Source organism: Podarcis liolepis (assembly GCF_965112155.1).
Source record: "Podarcis liolepis genome assembly, chromosome: 5".
NCBI lineage: Eukaryota > Metazoa > Chordata > Lepidosauria > Squamata > Lacertidae > Podarcis > Podarcis liolepis.
The window spans coordinates 26,431,772-26,454,084 of record NC_139556.1 but is presented as its reverse complement, the minus strand read 5'-3'; the positions used below and the strand labels follow the sequence as shown (position 1 = coordinate 26,454,084).

General features: G+C 45.2%; 1 protein-coding gene across 1 annotated transcript; it reads left to right on the top strand.

Moving 5' to 3' along the window:
* Nucleotides 1-824: 824 nt before the first annotated feature.
* On the top strand, nucleotides 825-20,527 carry SNCG (synuclein gamma). Its single transcript, XM_083502935.1, has 5 exons — nucleotides 825-1,180; nucleotides 10,273-10,314; nucleotides 10,765-10,892; nucleotides 15,926-16,018; nucleotides 20,086-20,527. Exons 1-5 carry the CDS (start codon nucleotides 1,060-1,062, stop codon nucleotides 20,104-20,106), a joined length of 405 nt encoding a protein of 134 aa, XP_083359061.1. The 5' UTR covers nucleotides 825-1,059; the 3' UTR covers nucleotides 20,107-20,527.
* The last annotated feature ends 1,786 nt before the right edge of the window (nucleotides 20,528-22,313 follow it).

Sequence of the window (22,313 nt, the reverse complement as noted above, 5' to 3'; positions counted from 1 at the left end):
CAGCCCCAGACCGTCACATATTGGGGCAAAGATCCAAAGGGAGATTATTCTGTATGCTGGGCTGAATGCACTTGTAAACCTCCCTGAAACGAGGGTTCCTGATTGTTGTGAAAATTCTATGTGCATTCAGCAAATGCATGAAAATGCCCCCTCCTACGACTCCAGACTTATCTGTCCAATGCGCAAAGGCTGAGGATGTGGGGCCAGCATGGAGGGAAGAGGCTAGAGAGGCAAAGGGGACATGTCAGGTGCTAAGAGCAGCATTCAGTTTCTGAATTGAGAAGTGGGTCGGGCCTGCCTGGACGCCTTGCTCTGTGATCTGGAAATCCTCATTCGCCCCTAATCTGAAGGGTGTGATGGGCTGATAGCAGGCTATGAGCCTTTCAGTAGAGCCTTCCCAAGCACTGGGCACTATGATAAGATTCTGCAGCTAAAAGCCCTGGTCATTCCTAGCTCAGATACAACCCTGTTTGAAAGATGAGACAGGTTGCTTGCTTGCTTACTTGCTGTGAATACAGGCACTCTCTGCATCTCCTATTTGCTACACATGCTAAGCCCCTCGAGATCTTTGATTTTTTTTTAAAAAAAGGCTAGTTCCCGGGAGCATGGCTGCAGAAATAAATAAATAAATAAGCCCCCCTCTCCAGCTGAAAAGCATCTACAGAGTGTCCTTGAGTGAGCACTGCAGCAGATCTTTAAAGGCGATGATCTGGATGCTTTCCAAAAAGTCTCTCACTTACCTCGGCATCCTTCTTCCCCCCCACCCCCAACACCACTCTAAAACCTTACCAGGCAAATCCATATCATTAATATTTCAGCACCAGCCACTTCGCAGGCATTGGCTACGCTGCAACGTACCTCATCAATAAGAGCTGGCAAGGACGATACAGTCCACCAGGCGCTGCTTTTCGTCTAGCAGAGGGATAAGAGCAGAAGGAGGCTCTAGCTAGAGAAAGTGAGCAGGAGAGTGGCACTGCAGAGAGCCGGCAGAGTACCACTCCATCTCCCAAAGCTTTTCTACAGGGAACCTCTCGGCAGGTACCGCAAGAGCAGCCCGGCATGGATGTCTTTAAGAAAGGGTTTTCCATTGCAAAAGAGGGTGTGGTGGCGGCCGCAGAAAAGACCAAGCAGGGAGTGACCGAAGCTGCAGAGAAGACCAAAGAAGGGGTGATGTATGTAGGTAAGAGTCTCTTCCTATTACTAAGAGATCTCTTCCTATTAGGAGTGGCTGTTGCTGCAATGCAACGGGGGGGGGGGGAGAGAAATCCACATTTGCTGGGTGACCTTGGGGAATGATGCTACCTTTTCCATACCCCAGGGGCAGGTAGTCATATTTCAAAGAGGGTAAAGTAAAGGTGTCCCATCATATGAACTAGTTTTGGAAATACAAAGCACATGGCATGGAGAGAGTGATGCCAACCTCCCCTGGACCTGTGCTTTTAGCAAGGGTTTGAAATGCACTGATGTAAAGGCTGCGGTTCTCTGTATGCACTTCCTTTGGAGTACATCCCAGGGAGCAGGACTTATTTCTGGGTACCTCTGCAAAGGATGGAGGGGCAGGCAAGCAAAGCTCCGCTCCAGGAGACAGCTTCACCTGCTACTTCTCTGCTCTAGCAGCAGAGGTAGGAAAACGGGTGGCAAACCTGAGCTAGATCATTTATGATTCAGCATTTAAGTCATTATAGGTCATCCCTTTCATGATGCACCGGTCTTCCCAAAGATTTGGAAGGGGTATGAATGAATGAATGAATTTATTATTTTGGTCACAGACCAGTTCCAGCCCACATACAATATCAAGGAAGTCATAAAACACAATAGGGATACACTTGAATTTGCAATTTGGAAGATTTGCAAGGGTCAAGTGGCTGCCACGGTGGGTGGTGGGTGCTTTGTATATATATATTTTTAAGTGCTTTTCAGACTTGCCTTGGTTTTTGCATTTAGTTATGTATCATTTTCCCAGCAAAAGGAGCTGCTCTGATGCATTTAATTGGCTGACAACAAAGTAGTAGCTTGTGTTATCAATTAAGGGCTGCAGAAGTTCTTGCTCTTTCTAGAAACTCAGTGGAATTTGGCTTCAATTTGCCCTGAAAGGAAGATAACCAAGTTGCCCTTGAAGCCAGGCACACAGTGGAGAAGCATTTATGAACATGGCCATGGTCTGAGACTAGATGAGGGATTTGTTTTCCTTTTTTGTAGCCTTTTTTTAAAGGCTGCAAGCTCATCACTGTGGGAGTAAGCCACATTGACCTCAACGGAATTGACTTCTGACTAGACATGCATGAGTTTGCACTGTAAGTTCCTTCGATGTTTCCCATTCCACAGGGAGACTGTTGCACCCAGAAGGGTGCAAGCTGCTGTTCTCTATAACAGAAGCATTCACCCTCTAAAAGCCATGAGCATGTCTGAAAGCGCATAGAAACTGCGACAAACCAGTGTTCTGAAACTCAGCTGGAACCACTCGTAATCCTGTTATAGTAGCAGATTTGCCAGGATCTCCAATGGTCAGAGTTGGAAAGGTAGTCAATAACTTATCAGAGCTGGCTGCTTCCATTTCAAAGCAAAATAGAAAATAAGGTCACCCAGCTCAAAAGCAAAATGTTAAGGCTGCAACATCCTCCTTAAAGACTTCACAGAACACTTTGAAAAATGACATGAAAGGTTCCTTCCTACCCTCCTCTCAAATTCTCAGTGCTGCTGGTGATTTTACTCTAGTACTGTAGTCCTCAATCACTTCAGTCACATGCTCCCAAGATCCACTTTTTAATATTTGAGGCATCTCCATTCTTCTTCCTTGGGTGTCCACAGGAATTTTTTCCAGCGGGGGAGGGAAAAATTTGAACACCAAAAGAGGGAGCAAGCTAGTTTCTCACACACAAAACAAGAGGAATAGTGTGTGTGCATTTTGATTTGTATATCAGGATATACAAATGCTGGTTTAAATGAAAGCTGTCAATCTAGATATCATGGTTCAACTCCCTGCTCTGGACACCCAGGCATCCATCTTCCCTTCTCTGTTTTGGTCCCCTCTCTTGTCTCCGCTCTTCATCCTCTTAGAGCGGAAGTGCCCATTCATCACCTTGGCAAACACATTTGCTTCATTACAGTCGTGTGGAATGGGAGGGAGATGGTCACATTGTAGGTCAAGAAACAACAGCTGAAAACCAGTGCCCAGGTGAAGCCTCTCCATTCAGCTCTGCAGATTCAGGCTGAAAATTTCATGAGGACCGAAAAGGCTTGCATTCACAGCTTTGCTTCTGAAGTTTGCCATCTCTGCCCTTCAGATCTGCAATGATCTGACGTGGCCTTTAGAGATAGAGCTCTGCCACCAGTTCTGAAAGCTGCTCCTGAGTGATGCATTGTGGAAATGGTCCGTTTTAAATACAAAGAACAGTAATTCGTAACTGAAGCTTTTCAGTACTAAAAAGTGCCAGAGAGGGGCTATTGGAGGAGAAAGACCGAAGAGCTATGAGAGATGTTGAAGCTGCATCAGGAAGCTTAAAACAAGATTGTCAGCGGTAGATTATAAGCATTTTCCAGACCTCATGGACACAGTAGGCTGCCTTTTCTGATTACAGGCGCTCTATATCCTCCCTGCTCAGCCATGGTAATTGCATCCTTCTGAGCAAAAGCATCACACTTGATCAGTGGTGGTGCATCCTTACTGTGGTTTGGTTTCAATAAGGGGTGGCCCAGGACATTTTGCATCCTAAGATGGAGCAGCAAACCCACACCACACCCACAGACCCCATCAAGGTGCATAGTATTCTTCAAAACCAGCCAAGTTATTTTGGCACCTGAGGCAGAAAACCCCACAAGCACCTCCCCCTGGGAGGAAAAGTACAATAACAACGAACAGAATCGCTTAACAATGCATTGCCCTTTCATGACACCCGTAATCTGCTGCCAGAGGCAGCTGACTCTCTGTGTAATGCTAGGGCCGGCCTAGACGCATGTGTTAAGATTCCGATTCTGCAATAGCGGCTATCCTATCAGAACTGCAGTGGTCACCACACTGTTGTCTGCATCGCCTTTCTTGTTTAGCTATGCATCTGGGAGGGGTATTCTAGGTTTATCAAACCTAGAATAATATTTTTTTTATTTATAACCCACCCATCCAGCCACTCCGGGTGGCTTCCAACACATATAAAAACATAATAAAACGTCAAACATTTAAAAAACTTCCTAATACAGGGCTGCCTTCAGATGCTGGCAAAAAAGTTTCCTGTATATTTCACAACTTTATACAAGGGGATTTTTAACAGGGGCAGCTCTCCTCAGCCTTGCATGACCTAAGAAATTTCCTGCTTCTGCCCAACTTTTGAAGGTGCACGAAGGAACTCTGCCTGCTTCTGGGTCTAGCTGACTTCCCAGCATGACAAAGATTCATCTGCCTATCCAATGCTCAGTATTTGGGTTTTTTTAATGACCATGACAAAGCCCTGCATTTAGGCCAGGGGCATCTTTTAAGGAAAGCAGTACAAGCCTCCTGCTGTGTGTCAGGCTATATATCACTAGCTGTAGGGTTAAGAACATAAGAAGAGCTGGCTAGATCAGGCCAGTGACCCATCTAGTCCAGCATCCTGTTCTCACAGTGGTGCACCAGAGGTCTGTGGGAAACCAGCAAGCAAGACCTGCGCACAAGAGCCCACTCCTCACTTGTGATTCCCAGCATCTGGCATTTGAGAGCAACCTGCCTCCGACAGTGGAGGTGGACAGTTCAGGGATTCCGGCCACAGACTTTTAAATCTCCCACTAAAGGAGGAAATAAGGCTTCTACTGCCTGGCTCCCCTCATTTGCTGTTATGAGCATGGCGTGGCTGCAAATACAAAAACATAATAAAACATCAAACATTAAAAACAAAGTAAATGGGAGAAATTGTACCAGTGGCTCCTGTGAACCAAAAACCGGGCCCATGTAGTAGCCAAAGGGCACAAATTCTTTTGCATTTAAAAAAAAAGGGTGACTTTAGTCTGTGCAGATAACATTTAACAGCATGTTTTAACAGCCGCAAAACTAGTGCTTTTAAAATACACTGCTGCTTCCTGATTTAATCTTAACTAGCTAAGTCTGACCTTGGAAGTTGCCACATCTATGGAAATTTTAGCACAACATACTTCCATTGAGACACTTAAGAATTGCAGACCGGGAGTGGGGTTTGCATCCTAACCTGGAGAAGCTCTTTGATCCAATCTGAGGGGAAAGTCCCTCTTTCCCTCGGGATCTTAGCAAACCAGTCCCTTGCCTGGAGATATTATTGGCCTTGGCATCAAATCATGCCGTTTATTAGCAGCCAGTTTTTTGCTGCACTGAAAGGGATTTCTGGCATATCCCTCAAGATCCCTATTGACTATGCACAAGTAGCAATACTGATGAGTCACTGCAGAGATGGAGAAGAGCAGCGGCTGGTCTTGCAAAGGCTGCTGCTGCTGCTGCTGCTGCTGCAGGAGGACACAGCATCTCTCTGCCTAACTTGCATACTCCGCCCCTAGGGCACACACTCAAAGCTGAGTTGTTTTTGCTTCACATGGTTAACACAAATCTGACTGCACTGCAGCTTGAGTTGTGGTGCTGTTTATGAGGCCTTGGCCTTTTTCGTTCTGCCAAGTGGTAAGTGGCTCACCTGATAGGCTCTGCAAGGTGTTAGAGCATGAGACCAGAGCCTCCCCAGAGTGTCCCTATTTTCCAGGGACAGTCCTGGATTTACAGAAGCCATTCCAGTTTCCGATTTGATCCCAGAATGCCCCGCTTCTCCTTAGGATGTCCCTATTTTCAAAATGTTGGAGGGTATGGTAGGACGTCTCTATTTTCATTGGAGAAATGTTGGAGGGTATGGAGTTATCTGACCCTCGAGCCATCTGAAGGCAGCCCTGTATAGGGATTTTTTAAATGTTTAATGTTAATAAAATAAGAATAAGAATAAGAATAAGAATAATAGAAGAAGAAGAAGAAGAAGAAGAAGAAGAAGAAGAAGAAGAAGAAGAAGAAGAAGAAGAAGAAGAAGTCCCTATTTTCATCAGGGAAATGTTGAAGAGTATGTGAGGCTCTTAATCTCAGGGTCGTGGGTCGTTTGAGCCCTACATTGGGCAAAAGATTCCTGCATTGCAGGGGGTTGGACTAGATGACCCTCATGGTCCCTTCCAACTCTACAACTTTATGATTATAATATCCAATAGGAGCAATTCAGATAATGTAGCCAGGATATCTCCCCTCAGTGGCAGCATGTACTTGCTGTTGTCATGCTCTGTTCCTTAACCACCAGAGACCAGTCAGCCAAATGATGTTCCTAGCTGGTGAGCAGAAATGGGGAGTTTAAAGCATGGAGTAAGAGATGCCTCTCCTGTGGACCATTAAGGCTCTTGAGACCCCCTTCTCCACCCATGCTATATTTTAGGACATCTCCATTGCAGAGCAAGGGACTCACAGAGACCAAAACTCATCATAACAAAAATATGAAGATGAAAGAGCAAAGTTTTATGGACAGATTGCACAATGGGAAGAGCTGGGAGCTGAATTTCTGGCCTGGGGCAAATTTGAAGAGAAGGCAAGGCATACAGCCTGAATCTCTGGAAAAGGAGAGCTAGCAAGGACTAAGAAATTCCACACTGAGAAATAATACAGTGAAGATGAGAGCAGAAATGCTACCACAGGGTAAAGTTATGTGGGAACAGCCTTCATTCTCCTTCATCAATAGACCCTGGTGTTGACCCATTCTGAGGATCTCTTTGAGGGCTGGCTCCAGGTTTGAGTCTGATCTCTGCCAAGTACCATTTTGTGGGGGAGCCTTCCTGTATCACTGAGATCCTGTGTGCTTATCCATTTATGTAAGCTGCAATGGGCACCAGGTGGCTTGGGCCTACTATTAAAATTTCCCACAATGCCCCAGATCAGCGCTATACCAGCAGCATTATGGGAAATCAAAATGGCTGTCAGCTGCCTAAGGTTTCCGGGCCTAACACACACACAAAAATGCTCCACTCTCTGTGTGTGATGTTTTGCACACACACCCCTCAAGTTCATTTATGAAAAAAAGAAAGAAAAGAGAGCATGCTTTCCGACAGCCAGCTGTGGCGGGGAATGGGTTGACTTTGTAACCTTATACACCCAAGCTGCAGGCAAAAGTTTAAGCTGCTGGAACAACACCCATTTTGTCTTTGGTTGGCAACAGCTGTACTTTGCTGGCAAAGCTTTGCGCTGGCAGGTCGGGTTTCATGCCATGCATAAGGCGAGCGTGAAGCCTGACTCACTGGGTGTGGTCCTTAAAGAGCAGACCAAACAAGCTCAGAATAGCAACACCAGAGCTGCCTTCTCCTGGCTTTGGCAGGGACTTTCAACTCGGTAACTGTGTGAGACTCCTCACTGCTGCTGCTGCTAGTCCCTCCCGGATAATCTGAAGGAGATGGTGCCAGTAAGGTCATGTAGTAGTAGTAGTAGTAGTAATAATAATAATTTATTATTTATATCCCCCCCCCAATCTGGCTGGGCTTCCCCAGCCACTCTGGGCGGCTTCCCAAAAAATATTAAAATACTGTAATACATCAAACATGTACATAATACTGTTTCCTCTGGCTCTGGTGCATTGTTTCAAAATGCAAGACGCATGGGGCAACGCATTGCTTGGAGGCCAGATCCACGGCCCCTGCGGTTGCCTGACCTTGCCTCACGGGTGGACCAGCCCTGCTGGACCCTTTAAAAGGCTAGGTACAGCGCTCATTTGGCCGTGGCATTCATCAAGGGTTTAAATTCCTATGGATGGCAGTGGATCGAGGCTGCGGCGTTCATGTGTGGCTGTGCTAACCTTTCGATGCTCTTTAAAACCTTCAAAGAGAATCAAATGATGCACACAGATTCACAATGCCGTTTTCAGTCAACTCACCAGACAGGCTAGGGCTTGTTATGCTCCTTTGTTATTCCTACAGGCTTAGTTTCCCTTCCAGGCTTACAAAAAAAAAGCACAGGGGGTGGGGTGAGTGATCTGCTTCTCCTTGAGGGCTGAGCTAGCTTTATCCACGCACCACCCCTTCCCACTTTATTTATTTGTCATTTCCATTTCTAGCCTGCCCTTCATTAAATTAACGACCCCAGAATTAGGTTGAAACGTGGAGGAGAAATCACGGGTGCAGCTTTGTTGTCAACTCAGGGGCACAGTGTGGGGAGGGCTGCTGGGGCAAATGCTCTGGGCACATTTTTTAGGGGGGTGCCACTGCTCCCACCGCCCTCCCTGAGCCAGCCTTTTACTGCTTTGCGAAGCTGGGATCTGATTGGATCTCAGCTTTGCAAAATACCTCAGGGAGTGCGGCCTGAGAAGGATGCAACAGCCACATGCCCTTTGACCCCGGCCACACAAGGTGGCGAGGCTGGGATCAAGAGGTATGTGGCTATTGTGCCCTTCTCCATGCCACCCTCCTCAGATCTGAGCCTCCCAAAGCCACTCAGGGAGGCTGGCATGAGCGTGCAACAGCTGTCCAGAGGCATCGACGGCTGGGCAGGCATTGTGGGCTTCCTCCGTTCCTCACCTCACTTCTGGCACGCATGCGCAAAGACACATACCCGTCCTGGGCACAAGGAGAAAAAATTGCCTGGCCAGCTGATTTTTGGCTTTGCAGTCAACTGGCAGCAAATTCAAATCCCCAGCACTACCTCTTTTTGAAAAACAACAACAGTATACCTTAAGTTTGAGCTCGTCTATAGCTAACCAATGTTTGAAGGGCTACCTCTGCATTTAAATGTGTGGTTGCGGTGGGAGGAAATCACACTATGCTTGTGTTAACACAACCAACCAAATCAGCCATGGAAGATTTCATACCACTCTGTGGATAGTATTCATACTCCCCTCCATTATTATTATTATTTTAGAAACTAACACTATACCACTTTCATACAGTCCAAAGACTCCTTTTATTTAATACGTGGATAAACTTGAAAGTCCACGCTTTCAGTTACGCCACACAGACACACAGCAACCCTCTCCCACAAATACCTATTTTCAAGTTTTACTGGCCTCTACCTATCAAATGAAGGGATATTTGGAATTCTGGCGAACAGGTCACTTGAAAATCTTAAAACATAATTATAAAACAACAACAAAGATTTGAGGATCAGTTTCAAATGAGTTGTTTGAGGCATACTCCCAGTAGTTGTTTGTTTGCTAAAAAAAACCCAAAAAAACCTTGTTCATGCTACATCAGACCTAGTTTGTTGCAATACATGCTGATATGCAACATGATAGGCAGAATTCTTTGATAGCAACTGATCTGTGATCGTAATCATAATCAAGATTGATTGATTGAATCCCCTAGTGTGAACTAGAGGTGGGTGAATCGGTCCATTTCAGTTTCTCTCTTTTTCACATTTTTCCATTTTTAAGTTCAGTTCTCCACATTTCTGTGATTTATTTAAAAAGCCCTTACGAAAATTCACCAGTATTTGAATGTGAATTTCCCCTAATATGCTGTTTTGCCTAATACACACATTTTAACAAATCAGTTTCCCCTAAATTAGTGTGTTTTTGTATCTTATCTTCACTAATATAGATGCATTTTTATGGACGCTTTTACCGCAGCATGTGCATGTATGTCAACATTATTTGGCTTACGTGCACCGCAAAATTCAGAATAACTGTGCATTTTGATGGATGGCTGTGTTTCAGTTCTTGTATTATTTCAGAAGGTGCAAAGTAAGTTTGCCCCAAAATGCAAACTTCTCCACTTTCCTAGTGTGGATGAGGGGTTAGCTGATTTAGGAGGTACCAACCTCTTATGCAAAACTACCCGAAGTCAAGTCCAAAGAACAAAATGTCCAGTTTAGGGGAAGAGGTGGGTGAAGGTGCGTTTGTTGTGCAAGTGGGCCAAATCCATTTTAATTGTGCAATTGCAATTTTCTGGTATGCGATCGAATCCTCCCTGCAAAATAGCAACTGTCTAGAAACCCCCCCCCCAAAAAAAACCCTTTCTCCTCTGTATTCCCACCTCCCCACACGGGGAAAAAAGATGCCCTCTAAAAGGCTTTTGTGTTGTACGTTTGTACGGGCTCTCACCATGCCACTTATCTGAAGTGTCTCATTGTCTTGGATTCAGGAATCTCTGATCCTTTTGTGTGGGGATGAATGACTCATCTGCACTTTGCCTAAGTATGCCTTTGCTGTACATACTCTCATGCTACCGTGAATGTCAATTGAAGGCGTTCCCCCCCCCCGTTTGTTTTTTTACAAAAAGAAAAGCACAAGGATCAATGAAAACAAGCCTGAAAATACCTTTTCCTCCATTTTACAGGGACCAAAACCAAAGAGGGCGTAGTGCAGAGTGTCACTTCAGGTAAGATCATTGCAAATTCGCACGTTATGTATTGAATTAGCAGGTTCCATTTTATGCCTTCGGTTCACTTCCATGAGTGGCGTTTTTTTCTTATACCTGTGACTACACTTACACTCTTTGACTACACTTGTTCCCAACAGAATGGCTCAATTGGTTAGAGCGTAGTGCTGGCAACGGCAAGGTTGCAGGTTCGATCCCCATAAGGGCCAGCTGCATATTCCTGCCTTGCAGGGGGTTGGACTAGATGATCCTCAGGGTCCCTTCCAACTCTATGATTCTATGAGATTCTGTGAGAGCTGACAGAAAACATTGCCACTTTCAGAGCAAGCAAGACTTTGGCAAGACTTTTGCCAAAAGTTTATAATTAGGCCTCTCCCCCCCCCCCAAAAAAAAGAGAGAATGGTTTGCACTGTAGCTCATCAGATCTGCCTATTTCTATTTTATGTTTAGTTGCTGAGAAGACCAAAGAACAAGCCAACCTGGTGGGGGAATCTGTAGTGGCCAGTGTCAACACTGTGGCAAAGCAGACCGTAGAAGGAGCAGAGACCATTGTCACCACCACTGGGGTTGTACAAAAGGTAGGCCAGAACATAAGCATCACAAACACATGTTCCCCAAACTGGACTTGCCAGGTAAAGCCCATGGTGGGTTATTTGTAGCGGAAAGTAAGCAGGCTGGATGGATTAATAACTCCTCACCCCTGACAACCTCGCCTCTCATCCTTCAGTCATCTGAGAAATAAACCTGGTGAACTCCAGATACTTCACACATCTACCATTGTTCCTGACCACTGGTCAGTCTGGGTGGAGCTGGTGAGAGTTGTAGTCAAAAACCAGATTGAGGAAGGTCGGTATAGATGGTTAGCACTCGGAAATGTTCTTGGGCTGTGTACATTATAGCTTTAAAGCACATTCTTCCTCTCAAGGAATTCTGGGCACTGTAGTTTATCCTTCACAGAGTTACAATTCCTGGCAACCCTGAACAAACTACAGTACCCAGAATTCTTTGAGGGAGAAAAAGTCCTTCAGGTGTGCTTTGAAGGTTTAGTGTGTAAGCAGCTTTAGATGACATGGGGGAAAAGAGCAGGTGTTCTCAGTCCCAGGATGGCTATATGCATCTTCTGGGGGGGGGGGGGCAGGATAGCACCATCATTGTCCAGAGTTCTTACACACTCCTCTTACAGAATCTTCATTTTCTGCCTAGCATCTTGACAAACAGAGAAGATGTTTGTGCTTCAGGGAAACCACAAAGCTTTTTCTTTCCTGCCCTGGCATGTGTGAATTTCAGTGCCAAACAACCTCCGTTTAACCGTTCTCGTCTCAGAACGGGGATCAACTTTTCCATTCAGATGATGCGGCACAAAGCTTGCTTGCTGCAATGCAGGCACCGACCACGCGTTCACCAGCCAATGCTTCCTCAATTTGTAAGTGAGCCGCGGACGCTGGACCAATTAGGCAGACAGCAGGTGCTTGGCCTTGTTTTGCTGCATCGCCTCAGTTCTATTACAGTTATATTAAGGCTCAAGCCAAAGACCAGAATACGTCAAAAAATAAGTGATAAAATCACAACACACACGACAATAACACATATATATCCTAAAATACAATTTAAGAACAATTGATTCAGTAGATTCTCTGTGGCATAGCCCTGAAACAAAACTGGCTGGAGTTTTTCCTTGCAGAGCATAGAAAGCTATGGATCGCATTTAAAAGTCACATGGTGCAGGCAGTGGCAGACATAGAGCAAAGACAACTATCTTATCTTATTGCCTGTGTAAAGATGGCAACATCAGAGGCAAAGGAACATATTCTCACCATCTTCAGAAATGCCACTCTTCAGTGGATTAAAAATGTGTGTGTATTGTGGCTGCCCCCATCCTCTGCCACTTCTGGAAGTTTCACTGTGGGCATGAGCTCTGGTATTAGTGTGTGTGGCCAATTTTTGAGACACAAGTTTTCCACCAAACCAGACTTGAACAAAACAGTGGATTAATGTTTAAAAATTACACGTGTGGCCTCACCAAGTCTCAGAAAACTGAGGTCCATCATGGGCACGCATTCAGGTATCCTTTTTACCTGTGGATGCAGCCAATTTTGTATTTTATTTTTGAGATGCAACTGAAGTGCTGGCTGCCACTTGGATGAGGACAACATGAAAAGCATGCCCACACAGGATGCAGCAAATCCACTTTCGGCAGCCACACTTCTACAGACCTAAGCTTTTGGTATGTGCCTCAATCCCTCTCGCAAAATAGTGACAGTCTGCAGGCAGCCAGTGCGAAATATTGGGAGGGCATGTGAAGATAAAGGAATGATGGAAAGGCTCCTGTTTGATACAACCATAAGCGCTGCCCTGCCATGTTCGGAGTTTGTGCTTCTAACCGGGGAAAACTTGTGAAGTTATAAGAGAAGAGAGGAGAGGAATTTAATTAAATATATATTATGCAAGCTGACACTCCTTCATCCTGGAAATGTGTCGGACGCTACTGTTCCAGTTCAGAGAAAGAGAAAATCTCAAGAGGCTTGTTCCTGCCTGGTTAAAAATAGATTGGTGAGTCAGAGAAGTAAAATCATGGTGTGCGGAATGCGGCCTGAGAAACAAACAGAAGAAGATTCTCAAGCACGTCACTCATCATTAGATAGGAGCTGAGCATGCTGGGCAATCACAGGCATCTGATTAATTAGTTATATGTTAATTTGATTTTTAAGCCATTCTCCATGAACCCTGTTCCCAAGGGTGGTTTGCCATACCAAAGGTTGATGAACTGAAACCACAAAATGCCCCAACTTGTGTAAAACGTATTTGAAAAAAATCAAGAACCGTACATGGACATCGGCTAATTTCACTAGCCTTATTGAATCAAAGGCCTGGATGGAGGAGAGAGGTTCAAAAGCCTGATGGAAATCGTGTCAGCCACACATCCAAAGAAGGGGGTTCCATAGAAGAGGGGCCACTACAGAGGAGGCTCTAACTTGTGTCATTGCATTATGGGTTTCACCCAGTAACGGGACATTTTAAACACACACTTGTCCTGTTCCCATATAAAGAAGGGTGGGTGGGTGGATGTGTGACAGAGAGAGAGAGAGAGAGAGAGAGAGAGAGAGAGAGAGAGAGAGAGAGAGAGAGATTTCCCCAAAAGGAGCATGTCAGAGAAGAGTGTAAAACCTTTCCTTACCTTGCTGTGCTCCATAGATTTAAGCAATTCCCTCTCTTCCCAGCTCACTAGTACTATCTGGGGAAAACAGCTTAAAAGCACATTAAGGAGACATAGGATGGGTTTTGCTCCTCTTCTTCCACCAGCACATGCTCCTTCTTTTCAAATGCATTTCAAACCCCCTTGGCTTTACAGAAGAATGAATGCTTAAAATACGCAGTTGTCCAACGTACCCAGCTTAGCCCTGTCAGAGAGTGACATTTCTTACCGATCCTCAGCCTCAGTGTCCTCAGTCTAGTCCTCACCAGCCTTCAAATTTGTGTTCAGATTCAAATTTGAAATTCCAAATGAGGCAATTTATCAGTGTGCATGTTTCATTTCTGAACCTGAATATTTCGGGTTCGTTCTATCTATCTATCTATCTATCTATCTATCTATCTATCTATCTATCTAGTTCTTTACTTGAATACATATTATCACCACCACAAACCCACCACAAACCATTCAACAGTAAACATACAAGGTCCAGTTAGAGGGAAATTATGTATGCAGTACACAATTGTAGGCAACTGCCAGAAAAAGCACAGAATGGGATACTGGGACTCGGCTTCTCGATAAACCCCCGTTTTAATTTTGAAAACTAAAGTTCCATTGCAGGAATGGGAAAGCTGTGGCCCTCCAGACGGAACGCCAGTTGCCATGAGCCCCAGCCAGCATGACCAGTGGACAAGGTTGATGGGAATTGTAGGCCAGCGACATTTGGAGGGCCACCAATTCCCCATCCCTGATTCATAGGCTTCGTAGTATTTGAGCAATCAATCAATATACTGCCCTTCACCCAAACATCACGGGGGGGGGGTTACAACATAAAGGAACAAAATGCATATAATAATAATAATAATAATAATAATAATAATAATAATAATAATAATAATTAAAAAACACACCCCACACCCCACACACATTTAAAAGGCCATAGAATTGACCAGAATGTGTGGCACATCTCAGGAGCCAAAGAGGAATGTCAGTGCAATTGCGAGTGGTTCCATTGACCCTGGTGTGTTAGTCTGCCTGTGTCTCAGATCTACCTATGTATATATAGAGATATGTAGAGATATAGGAGCTGCAACAGAACAGGACGAGGAGGAAGTGCTAGGAAGGAGCAGCAGGGGAGGAAGGAGGAAGCAGGCACAATAGCCAAGCTTCCCCCTGGTGGCTCAGCGACTGGTGATGACCTACTCTCAAAACAATAAATATACTGACCTACTGGCTTGAGGAAGGGGAAAACACCATGGGGACAGCGACCGTTATTTATAGGGGCTGTGAGAACTAGATGGAACTAATCTAGGATTGTAACATAGGCTCTAACAGTTTCTGTTTGGCAAATATCCGTTCCCCTGCCCCTAACACCCCACTCGAGCGCCATCAGAAACCTTCTAGAACAGTCCAAACCCCTGTAGTTATTATGTCATCTCTCTGACCAAGCTGAACAGAGCATCTGTTCTTGCTAGACACCAAAGTGCCCCTTCGCCGGAGGTAAAACAATGAATATGCATCAACCAGGAAAAGGAAATGGGTATGTGAGCCCAGCCAGCCAGGTCTGCTGCTGCCTGGGGGTCTGGTCATGGGGAGCTGGTTCAATGCCTTCCATTGCCAGCCTGATTTTCCTTTGAGGTTGCCAACTCCCCCCTGCTCCCCCCCCCCCGCCGCCATAATGGACTGGCTTGCTCTTGAACACTGAACAGCTTGGCATTCAGAAATCAGCAGGTGACACTGTGGGGAGGTAAACACAGTTTGCCTGACTGATGTCTGCACAGCAAGCTGGTGGAAGCTGGTTGGAAAGCTGCCAGATTTCATTTTTGTCACAAGAACATTGCATAACCTTGAAAGGGATTCAGCAATAACCCTGCTAAGGAGAGGCATTGTGACCAAGTGGGCAGAGATCTTTTGAGATCTGGATCCAGAGAAGTCTCACTTCAGCCTTTTTTCCCTGATGATAAAAAAATAAACAACTCTGCAATAGTTCCTCAATATACTTCTGCAATATGTTCCTATTTTCCAGGGATAGTCTCGGGTTTACAGAACCCGTCCCGGTTTCTGATTTTATCCCAGAAGGTTCCGCTTTTCCTTAGGACATCCTTATTTTCACCGGATAAATGTTGGAAGGTATAGAATTATGTGACCCACCAAGCCCATGAAATAAGTAACTATACAACCTTTAGAAGACATCTGAAGGCAGCCCTGTATAGGGAAGGTTTTTTTTTTTTAATGTTTAATGTTTTATTGTGTTTTTATATATGTTGGAAGCTGCCCAGAGTGGCTGGGGCAACCCAGTCAGATGGATGGGGTATAAATTATCATTATTATGGATTATGATGTCCCTATTTTCACCGGAGAAATGTTGGAGGGTCTGCTCTTGCCCTCCTAATGCTCTGCCTTGTGGTTTACGTCCCACAGGAGGACTTAGAGCACCCAGTGGAATTTGAAGAGCCGCCTGCTGCCACTGCTGAAGATGACGCCCCAGTGGAAGCCACAGAAATCAGTGCAGAGGTAAAGCACAGCCACAGCCCAGCTAACCCCAGAATCCTTGGCTGGTCTGGGGTTTTTCTCGCCATCTATTGCTCTTTCCTTACTTTCTCTGTGCTGAGCTGGTTTCCATTTCTTTTCTGCATACAGGTGATTTCAGATCTTTTCTCTGCTGATCATAATGCCAAAAATACTCCCCTTTTGTTTGTCTTTCCAGCTACAAGCCCATTCCTGGCCTGTCTGGCTGGAAGCAGACCGTCGTCAATAATAATAATAATAATAATAATAATAATAATAATAATACCCTGCCCAATAGGTGGAAGTGGGTCAGATTTTCTCCCCATTGCATACATGCACATTTACTTTGTTCCAGGCTGTGTACACACCATACTTTGAAAACATACGCCCCCCCAAAAAATCGTGGGAACTGTAGTATATTCCTCACACTGCAACCATTCCCATCATTCTTATCAAACTACAGTTCCCAGGATCCTTTGCGGGAAACTCACATGCTTTAAATGTATGGTGTGTATGCAGCCCCAGTGCTGCATCTCGGCAAATGGGTTTTACAGATTTCTCAAATGATGCAAAACCCTAGATAACTTTTCTATCAAATTTGAGAGTAGAACAGTGTACGTAGCGCAAACTGCCTGCAGCTCGGGGTGGGGTCAAAAAAGAACGACTATCTGTTTCCAGTCTTCGCTTACTAACCTCAAACTACTTACTGGGATGATTCTAGAATAAGTAGTTTGTAGCTTAAGAGCTGACTTTGATGGAGCATTTTTCCAGACCAAGTGACCCCTTGATAATGCACTGGGCGTATTTGTTTGTGCATATATTAAATCTTAGTATATATCAATTTTTTTACTACTGTATTTCATTTTTAAAAACCATTTTTAAAAATTAAGTTTCAAGTGCAACTTTTTTTCGAACAACAATCACGCACAATATTAATCATTCATCCAGGGGCAGGTAAGAAACTCCAGGTATAATTCCTAACTCCATTCCAATCCTATATGAATATACCAAAGCTATCACTTTATGAATATACCAAATATACTATCACTATATGAATATACCAAAGCTATCACTTTAACCAAAAAGGGTGTTAGAAGAAATACTTTGCAAGGAAGGAAAATTTATAATTCTGGTTTATTACAGCCTATAAAACTGAGTCACATTCTGGTGGACCTAAGTTCTAGGACAACAAAACCTAGAGGGTTAGCCGGAGGGAAAATGGCTAGCTCACAGGCTCCCTAGTACAAGCCAAGAACTTTAGCTGATGCAAAGCTCAGAAGGTACCTTCAGTGCACTTTGGGGAATGGTATATCTTGGGAGAAGTTAGTGTGGTGTCCTTCAGATTTATTGGATTCCATTTCCCATCCGTCCCAGTCATCATGGCTGATGGCCAGAGATGGTGGGAGTTGGAGCCCAACAATATCTGAACTGCCATCTTTCCCCCTTCCATGAATGAATAAAGCAAATGAACTCAGGTATCTGGAGTGCTTACTGCACCTTGTCCCCATTGTTTTGCACCATTTCTTGATCAGGTAGTGCCGCCAGTGTGGTGTAGTGGTTAAGAGCGGTGGACTCGTAATCTGGTGAACCGGGTTCGCATCCCCACTCCTCCACATGCAGCTGCTGGGTGACCTTGGGCTAGTCACACTTCTCTGAAGTCTCTCAGCCTCACTCACCTCACAGAGTGTTTGTTGTGGGGGAGGAAGGGAAAGGAGATTGTTAGCCGCTTTGAGACTCCTTAAAGGGAGTGAAAGGCGGGATATCAAATCCAAACTCCTCTTCTTCTTCTCCTGTGCCACCAATTAAGGTGGCTTTTTGGGTGTGTCTCTGTGTGTGTCCTTCCCAAGAGCTTGCTTAGTGATAGCACACCGCCCTCATGTTAGTCCTCAGCTGGGGACCCCGCCGATGGTGCCATGGTGTCCTTCCAGGTTGGAGAGACAGATGAAGGTGATTTCCATTTGACACCCCAACCCAATAGGAAGGAGGACAGTGGAGAATCCCATAAATACAAAAAGGAAAGAAGAGAAATAAACCAGGAATGTGGGTAGGTGCCTTGTCTGCCAGCCAATCATCAGAGGAGATTCCAGCAGCTGCCCTCCGCTCACTGCTATAGTTCAGAGCAAGTGAGTAGCAGAGCATGAGACAACCAGCTGCTGCAGAGCAGGGACTATCTGCTGGTGGCGGTGCAGAGCCAGCCTACATGTACAGAACCCTCAAACAGAGTTAATTTGCAACCTGAATTGTTTACAAGGGAATTGCATCCTCTGAATGGTTGCTGAATGGGTCTGTGATTCTTCACTGATCATTCATTTAGAAACACATTCTGCCTAAGCAGGAGCCTCCAAATTCAATGGCCGATTTCCAGAGAAAGAAAGTTATACGACACTGTGGAATAGGCTTACTCTGTCCCACCCACTGTTGGCCCCAACTCCCGACTGACGCATCCCGTGAGTCATCATCAGAGCAGGCCTAAGACATTCTGCTGCCTGAGGCAAAGGACAACATGCCCTTCCCCTGACCCCACCCATTCCATTTACAAAAACCTGAAAGGAATGGCATTTGAAGCATCCTTCAATACTGGCAATAGAAAACATGGTTGGAAATACGCCACCCTGTGCAAGGCCAACATTTGACTTCCTTCCCCAGCTCTCTTGGCTCCGGCTTAAGTCAGGCTTTGAGAAGGAAGTGTGAGGCTCTGACAGGGTCCTAGAGGCCTCCTTCATCCTTCTCAAAGTCTGGTAAGTGTTTGCCCGGCTTTGGGAAGGAGGCAGGAGGATTCTAGGACCCTGTCGGAGCTCTCACAACTCCTTCCTGCAGCCAGGCAAGTACTTACCAGACTTTGAGAAGGTGCCCTCCTCGGCTGTGCAGCCATACTGCTCGCACTGCCCTAGCACAGGGGTTGGCAAGGTTTACCTCGCCTGGGCTGGTTCACTCCAGCGGAGATCACTCTGTGGGCTGGATCGGGCACGCATCTGCGCAGACGAAATTTCTGGCACCGCGGAAGCAAGTCCCTGCGCTGCGCTGCGTCGGTTTAGCGCAGCGCACTGGGACTTGCTAAGCGGGTGGCTCGGTTTGGGGACTGGTTAAATGACCCCCATGGGCCACTTGTGGCCCAAGGGCCTTAGGTTCCCAACCCCTGCTCTAGCACACCTAGGGGCAGCAAGCTAGTGTAAGGGGTACAGGACAAGCTGTGTGATGCACCCAGCCCTGTCCTCATACAAGGTGGATTGCCTAGGAGTTCAGGTGGAACAGCATCTGTTGTCTGAGGCAATTGCTCAATGGAAGAGCCAAGCTAACCTAGAGGAAATGTATCTAGGATGTCCGCATTCAGCAAATTTCAGGCACACACGGTAACATATAAATACACACACACACACACACACACACACACACACACCCCTCTAGATTTCTCAGGGTCATTCCACATTTTCATTTTTCTGCATAACAAATACCGTATTTTTCGCTCTATAAGACGCACCAGACCATAAGACGCACCTAGTTTTTGGAGGAGGAAAACAAGAAAAAAAATATTCTGGATCTCAGAAGCCAGAACAGCAAGAGGGATCGCTGCGCAGTGAAAGCAGGGATCCCTCTTGCTGTTATGGCTTCTGGGATAGCTGCGCAGCCTGCATTCACTCCATAAGATGCACACACATTTCCCCTTACTTTTTAGGAGGGAAAAAGTGAGTCTTATAGAGGAAAAAATATGGTATATTCTTTCTCATTGATGCAAAGGGTGAAATATCTCTTTTCTGACATTGGCACTTTTGCTGAGGAGGGTGTCTACTTAGCACACTTTATTGTTTGTTTGTTCCTATGGTGCCACTAAAATAACCACTTACATGCCTGATCATAAATATCAACATGTATGTTGCCTGGCAGAGTGGGGAACCCCTCCTACGGTCTACTTACTCATTGCATTTGATGACAGCTCATTCAGAGGCATGTTTACTGCTCCTTTTCAAAACTTTCTGCATGTGTATAGAGATCTTGCTTTCCCCTCTGGCTTCAGAGTCGACTTGGATTTTGGTGGGGGGCAAATTAACCTGTTTTCTTGTTTCTCTTCTTCCCAGGGCGAAAATGAAGGAAATTAACCCTCCTAGTGTGAAAAGTGGGAATCCCAGGAGTAAATGCAGAAATGTTAGCTGCCACCAGAGCAGGGAAATCACTCATCCCCTAGGCTAACTTCATTCAGCACTACAGTCTTTCACTTGCCTCATACCGACATATCATAGATGTCTAGCAGACTCTTGACCATCTGTTTTAGGGAAACTGTGTGCAGCAGAGCTCTGTCTGTCCCCGTCCCCCCCATCTCCTTTGTGGCTTCCTTCCTTCCCCATCTTCAAAGCCTTCTGAGCGTGTGGTTTGGTAGCCGTGATATAGCACAGTCGTGGTTGGAATTGCTGGTTAATGTCTTCTGCCCATTAGCATCAGCACTTGAGATCCCTAAAAATGGTGGACTTTTTTTTTTTAAGAAAAAAAGAGAGACAAAATAAAACAACTTGTTTCAACTAAGTCTTTGTTTGCGCCTTCTCAGTTTATTCATCTTTCTGACTGTGAGTCTTGTTGGTTATAATAGTTAATAAGAGGCATACCACACCAGCATTAAAAAATGAGAGAGATGGGGCGAAATGAGTGAGTGGTTGGTTTATATTATCAGCTGATCGAAGAGGACACATGCATCACAGTCTAATCTTGTGCCGCCAGAGCTGATCCCTTTTCATTAATATCTATGAATGCTTTAAACTCTTGAATATGACAAAATCTATATCAGTATGCCTTCCTCCAAATCGCATCTCAGATTTGCTTAAATTTGCAGCTGTAAGACAAGTGTATCAGATTGTGGTCTGGTGCATATAAATATAATAATTATGCTGAGCTTGCCAAACAACTAACAACTGTCTGCGTTTGAGGCCCCCTTTGAACTTGAGGTCCAGGCCAAATGGCCCTCCTGCACACACAAACACTGGCTGGCCTTGCTTGTGATACAGCTGAGGAAGTGGGGAGGGCCTCTTTCATATATTTTGCAATCCTCAGACTGGCAGAGAAGGGATTTCCAGTGGCATCCAGGAAGCTATCTGCGCAGGTAGAATATAGAAGGCAAGCTTCGAAGAGGATGCAAAGCTGTCATTTGGATCCATCGTCTTTTCCTTGCATCCCTGAGATAAGCACAAGTCACCATGTTCCTGGCAGAGGCTTCTGCGAAATGTTTCTTCCCTTTGCGAAATCAGCAAGAGCAGAGCCAGGGCAGTGTTCACCTCTTAACAGGGACCACTCACAGTTGATTTGATGTGATTTGCTCAGTAGCTCTTGGGTGGAGCCAAGGATTAAAACAAAACAGACGATCCAGAACAAGCAGCGTGAGTCATATATTTCCTCTCATTTGCAACTTAAAAACAAGCACACTTCTAAATAATCCTTGAGCCAGATGTGTGTGCCTAGTGGTGTTTCTTGCAAAAGAAAAGCCTCTGGGTGTGGCAACATAAATTGGGGTTCCTCAGGCATTTCCTTGCTTCAATTCACAGATTTTGGGGTCTCTGTGTACTGTCCCATCATCTTTGCCAGGACAATGAAACCCCACTGACACATGGTATGGTGCTCAACTACCTGCTTTTCAACACAGATCCAAAATGCAGGAAGCTGCCATATACTAAGAGTGTGTACACACTATAAATTCAAAACACAAGAATCTTGGGAATTATAGTTTGTCCCTAACAGGACAACCATTCCCAGCACCCATAATAATAGCAGTAATAATAATAAAAATAAAAATAAAATTTTATTTATATCCCGCCCTCCCCAGCCGAAGCCAGGCTCAGGGTGGCTAACAACAATAAAATAATACAACATTCTAAAATCATTTCATTATAAAATTAATTCAAATCAAATTAATGGCAAGCATTGGGCTAGAGTTCTGTGAAGATTGCCAAAGGAGGGAGTCAGGCTGTGCCCTGGCCAAAGGCCTGGTGAAACAGCTCTGTCTTGCAGGCCCTGCGGAAAGATGTCAAGTCCTGCAGGGCCCTAGTCTCTTGTGACAGAGCGTTCCACCAGATCGGAGCCACAGCCAAAAAAGCCCTTGCTCTGGTTGAGGCCAGCCTATGGTTCCCAGAATTCTTTGTATGTGTGATGTGCATGCACAATTATACCACATGATGGCTTCCTCCAAGTAATCCTGGGAACTGAACTTCATTAAAAGTGCTGAAAGCTGTTAGGACACTCCAATTCCCCTCACATATCTACTATTCCCCGGGAAAAGGAATTGATGGTTAAACCACTCTGGGAACTGTAGCTCTGGAAGGGG

Excerpts from the sequence above, each read along its gene's own strand:
- SNCG (XM_083502935.1), top strand. The coding sequence starts at position 1,060 with ATGGATGTCTTTAAGAAAGGGTTTTCCATTGCAAAAGAGGGTGTGGTG. Across the intron at positions 10,315-10,764 it reads AGTGCAGAGTGTCACTTCAG|TTGCTGAGAAGACCAAAGAA; the intron begins GTAAGATCATTG and ends TTTTATGTTTAG. Across the intron at positions 16,019-20,085 it reads CCACAGAAATCAGTGCAGAG|GGCGAAAATGAAGGAAATTA; the intron begins GTAAAGCACAGC and ends TCTTCTTCCCAG.